This window comes from Eufriesea mexicana, unplaced genomic scaffold, assembly GCF_001483705.2.
Source record: "Eufriesea mexicana isolate 0111107269 unplaced genomic scaffold, ASM148370v2 scaffold2367, whole genome shotgun sequence".
Classification (NCBI taxonomy): domain Eukaryota; kingdom Metazoa; phylum Arthropoda; class Insecta; order Hymenoptera; family Apidae; genus Eufriesea; species Eufriesea mexicana.
The window spans coordinates 190,684-195,871 of NW_016910433.1; the positions used below are offsets into that span (position 1 = coordinate 190,684).

The following is a 5,188-nucleotide window of genomic DNA, read 5'->3' on the forward strand; positions in this document are numbered from 1 at the left end:
CAAGTTAACGATAATAAAACTATTTATAATGCAGTATCATAAATTTCTAATAAAATATAAATGTTCTGAAAAGTTGTTTCAAATAAAAAGCTTACTTTGTATAAGTTTCGCTAACAAATCAAAATAAAAAAAATATAAAAATTCGTAAAAACTGAATTAATAAAACACACATAATTATGCAAATAACGGCAATAGTAAACACAAGATGAGAATAGTTGGTGTATCGTAAAACTCTTTATAGAACATTGCTGAAATGCGCTTTCAGGGTGGAACTTATTTAATCGTCAAATAGAAGATGCTCCGAGCAACACATCAACTATTCTTGTTCACACAGCTAATCCAAATAGAACATTAAAATACCTTTGATTGTACAATCTGTAATATTTTCATAGCCTTCTGTAGCTATAAAGCTAAAGTAAACACTAAAGAATTTAACATCACAAAATCAAAATATCATGTTGAACGCAAAAAGAGTACACAGAAAAAAATAAAAATAAAATTTCATAAAATAATTTTGAAATGATGAATAAATAAAATTCTACGTTTAACCCGTTTTTTACATAGTTTTCCTTCTTATGGAAGAATAATTTTACAGTGACGAAATGGTTCCTACGATTTTATACTAACTATACGTTTACTTGGATCTTGCATACCTTACTAAGTAGCTGGGAGTCTAGTTCTTTTAATTGATCATCGAGACTTTTATTCGTTTGCTCGAAGCTGCCTTGCTTCCTATATTTGTAACTGTCCGTAACACCATACGAACCAGTACTTCCATAACCACTACCACCACCCAAGACACTGCTTACTAAACATAAATATAATAATTAAAAACAATTAATCAACAAATAAAATATTATATTGATAAATTTTGTTAATTCTTAATTACCAAGTTCTGGCGTGCTTGTTAACGCAGTGTGGTGATCCGCTGATGTACTTGAATGAGACGAGTGTGCAGCAGGATAACTACCAACACCGCTACTGCTACTACTATCCTTATCATACGTATGTTTTTGAAGGACTCTAATCATTGCATCTCTTTCGGCTAATTTTGATTCTAGATCCTTCATTCTATGAAACAAACAGTTAAGTATTAATACAATTCTATACACGTCACTACAGATATACGCAATTCGTGTGAAATAATAATATTACCTAGATTCAAGATCAGCCAATTTCTTTTGTGCAGCATGTACTTCATCCATGTGTCTCATTTTCTCGGAGCGTGCCTCTGCAATTAATTTCTCGGCATCTTGACTCGTTTTTTCTAACGCAGCTATCTTGGCGTCCCTGATTATTTAAAAATATAAATTATAATTAATATGCATATGACAAGAAAAATTTGTTAATCGAGCAAACTTACTTTGGTAGACTAGCTGCATCAATTGCCGCTTGCCTTAGTGCACTTTCCTCGAGATAACGCTGTTCCCATTTCGCAACATCACCCTCGAGTGACATAATTTTTTCGTCTCTTTCGCGTATTCGTCGTTTTAACTCTGCGATCGTTTCTCCATTGGAAGATTGTTCATTACCATTAACACCACCGCCACCACCGCCGCCGCCTTCTCTTAACTCCCGTTCTAATTGACCTCTCAACTGTCTCTCTGTTTCTTCTCTTCTATCGCTAGACGCTTGAAGAGAAGACAAAGCTCGTTGAAGTTGGCCTACTCTTTCTACGTATACTTGCTTTTTCCGACACTGTAAAAAATGGATATAACAAACAGCTTATAAATATTAAACTGTTGAAAAATGGAAAAATTACCTCTTCTTCAAGACGTACTACATTGCCCTGTGCATTAGTAAGAGCAGTGTCTAGAATATCTATGTGTGTACGCTGCTCCTGTAAAGTTGCTCGTTGTGCTGCTAATTCGATTTCCTGCCTTTCTTTCGCTGCGGCTAATTCTTTATCTGGCATAAAAATCAATAGAGTCCGTACAATATTTTTATCGATGGCAATTGTTTGTTAATAATTAATAAAATATACTTTAAAACATACTCTGTGTAATCAATTGGCCAATTAATAATTCTCGTTGCGTCAATTCTTTCCTCATAGATTCTACGATCGGCGGGCTATCTGTACGTGCTGATAATAAATCTATTTGATCTCTCAACGCGCGATTTAATTCGGTTAATCGTCTGCAGTCATTTTGTAACCTCAATCTAGCAGCTCGTTCTAGTTTCTCTCTTCGTTCGCTTGACGCCGCCAATTCCTCATGAGCCCTGTGTACTTTCGTGATTTCTTGTTCCAACTTTTGAGATTTAGCAACTTTGCTATAACATCGTTCTAACTCTAATTTTAAAGCACTATTCTCTTGAATTACAATTTGTATCATTTCTGATGGTGCCCAAATTTCACCTGTTGCAGATTCCGTCTCTTCTCTCCCTTTTGTCTGAGGTCTATTAGAATATTAAGCAAAAATATTATTTATACAAAACAATCATTAAACGTTAACTAATTCCAATAATTAATTTAATTAAATCACCGTGGAGATGTGGCCCGCAAATTGTAGTTATCAATATCTGGTTTGCCGATTCTAGACAAGTCAGGTTGTGATCTTGACAATGTTAACTTTTCAATTGGCCCAAGAAGTCGAGATTTATTTTTTAATGGTAACAAAACAGACATATATGAAGGTGGTGGTCTGTCTTCTGATTCACTATCATTTTGTTTCCCTCTATCGCTATCTCTCATTCTCATATCAATATTTCCTCCATTATTCGTTAATTTACTGTAAGATGGTACTTTAACTTCTTTTGCAAGATGTTTTAATACCTGCTTGGTTTAACCAAAATAAAATAATGAACGTAAGAAATTAAACGTATTTAATGAAATTTATTACAATAAAAGATTAGTTAAAAAATTTGTATATTCGTTTGTTACGTATTCTAATGTTACTGAAATAATCACCTGTGATTGACTAAGATAATCGTCTGGTATGTCTGTAATTTCTTGACATCCTCCGTTATTAGGTTGTTCATAAACATGATCTTCATGAGATAAATTTGATAAAGACTGCATAGTGGGACTATTTGAATGTCCTTTTCCTCCACCATCACAATATAGGTAAGCCATATCTCCATGTTCTCGTACTACACCTGACAACCTAAAATTAAACATTGACACTCAATAAATATTTATAAGAAATTACAGGAATAAAAATACTCCTACCAATCTTGCAACATTTTGTTAAGAATGTATATTACCTTCCAGTTGGTACCCATGAGTTATCATCATTAGCATTGTGTATAATAAGCGTGTTGTAGGAGCTTGTAGATACATCTAAGCTACTTCTATTCGAACCTACACTGGTACGATTACTTAAATTATCTTTCAAACTATTTCTATTAGAACCATTAATGCTGTCTTTAAGGCTATTTCGATTAGAACCATTCAAATTCTCTTTCAAACTGTTCCTGTTTGAACCATTCAGACTGTCCTTCAAACTGTTTCTGTTGAGCAGGTTACCCTAGATTGCAATAAAGTAGTTTACACTTACGTAACTTAATAACAGTAATAGCAATTTGAGGTATGCAAGAATAATCTAATTGGACAACTAGGCATTATAGAATATTCGTATCTATCTCAAAGACAATATTCTCCAAGAATTAAAAACTATGATAAATAACTTTCATGCATGTGATTAATATGAATTACTCCCAATAAAATAATTGAAAATATATTATGACTTAATAAATAGTGACAAATGAATTTATATTTACTTGTATATTTGGTATATTTTCTTTATGACTGGAAGATCTGGATGGACTTTGCTGTTGATTTTCTTGACCTTGAGGTTCTTGACGAGCTGTATGTCTTATAACATAGCGATCTTCATTGGTTAAATTCTCATTTGAAGTTGAAACATCAGTTTCACTGCCACTTAAACTTTGTGGAAGACCACCTATGAAATACATATTAGATATTTTGAAAAACAATACTCATAACCTTTCATAAATTAATACTTTATTTGTTTTAAAAATTTTTGAGAAACACATAAATTTGAATGTTTAAGAGTAATGTTAAAAATATGAAGTAAATATATTATGAAATTTTGTTGTACCTTGCATTGATAGTTGCTTCCTTTGTATATTATTATTTGAAAAAGGTAAGAATCTGCTACCTTGTTGCAGAGAACTCATTTTTCTATTATTTCATTTACACTTGATATATTTTATCTGCAAATGCGTAAAATTAATTTTACAGAATTATTCACGAAATATAAAGAGTCAATTTATTTATATATAATCTCTGCTAAAGCACGTGTTATCATATTTTATTACGTATATTATATTGATCACTAATTTGTTTGAATAGATAAATGTATTTTACAAAAATTAGTTTATTTTACTTTAATATACCTTTTATACACTCCTACATACAATATTAAAAAGTTAACGAAAAAATTCGACCAATCTTCAAAGGTTCTTAAGAAATACGAATTTATAACATACCTATTTTCATAAAAAGTTTATTTTACAATGCATTTCAATCAGTATTTAAAAACACTTCACCTCGAAATTTATTGAGAAGACAAACGAAGAAGATACGAACAATGCTCACAGATTAATCACTCTCACATTTCTAAACGTTAAAAATCAGTGGGAACGTAAACCTATTCATGCATTCTTCTATTTGACACTACGCGGCATTCGAAAACGAGGAACAGAGAAAGAATTATGAAAAGCTAGTGTTTAAGAAAGAGATGGTGATGTTATAGTAATGGTAAAGCAGAGCACTCTGACAGAGGTGTCAACACTCTGGAATGTTGATAATCCGGAGATATTGAATTTTTCGTTGATGCGTAACATCGTAGCGGGAAAGTATTCGAGGTCTCATGGACTTGTCTCATCAGTATATGCATGTTGCAAAGTCGAGAGCACTGCTCTTGCACGCGATATTTAATATTTTTATAACTTTCTGAACTTGAAGGGCTGTATAAATAAACAAAAGAATATACTCGAGCTATATCCAGCAAGGATTTTTCACATGCCGTGTTACCAAAATGCAAGCAGATGGTCCTATTTAATTAATGTCCGATTACTCACATTATGCGAAAGTGCAAAAACGGGATGAGTGTCGTAATTATTTCAATAAATTAGTACACTTTACTGCTCCACGCACGAGAAATAAAAATTGCTAGTTCCCGCATTCCTCATCAGGGTGCGACGTATACGAAAGCGGGTACGC

The 5,188-nt window shown here is 32.5% G+C and overlaps 1 protein-coding gene across 2 annotated transcripts in view; it reads right to left on the minus strand.

Annotated features, from left to right (window-relative positions):
- LOC108549945 (angiomotin-like protein 1) overlaps nt 1-4,140 on the minus strand; it is a 6,379-nt gene extending 2,239 nt beyond the window's left edge. For both annotated transcript variants that reach the window (XR_001890380.1, XM_017903535.1), the window contains exons 1-11: nt 4,062-4,140; nt 3,721-3,902; nt 3,205-3,467; nt 2,909-3,104; nt 2,484-2,773; nt 1,997-2,397; nt 1,763-1,908; nt 1,364-1,698; nt 1,156-1,290; nt 890-1,071; nt 654-808 (exon numbers count right to left, since the gene is read on the minus strand). Coding sequence is in view for 1 of the 2 variants with exons in the window: in XM_017903535.1 (XP_017759024.1) it covers nt 654-808; nt 890-1,071; nt 1,156-1,290; nt 1,364-1,698; nt 1,763-1,908; nt 1,997-2,397; nt 2,484-2,773; nt 2,909-3,104; nt 3,205-3,467; nt 3,721-3,902; nt 4,062-4,140 (2,364 nt within the window). In the remaining variant the exon portion in view is untranslated. The remainder of the gene's footprint in view (nt 1-653; nt 809-889; nt 1,072-1,155; nt 1,291-1,363; nt 1,699-1,762; nt 1,909-1,996; nt 2,398-2,483; nt 2,774-2,908; nt 3,105-3,204; nt 3,468-3,720; nt 3,903-4,061) is intronic.
- Nucleotides 4,141-5,188: the final 1,048 nt, after the last annotated feature.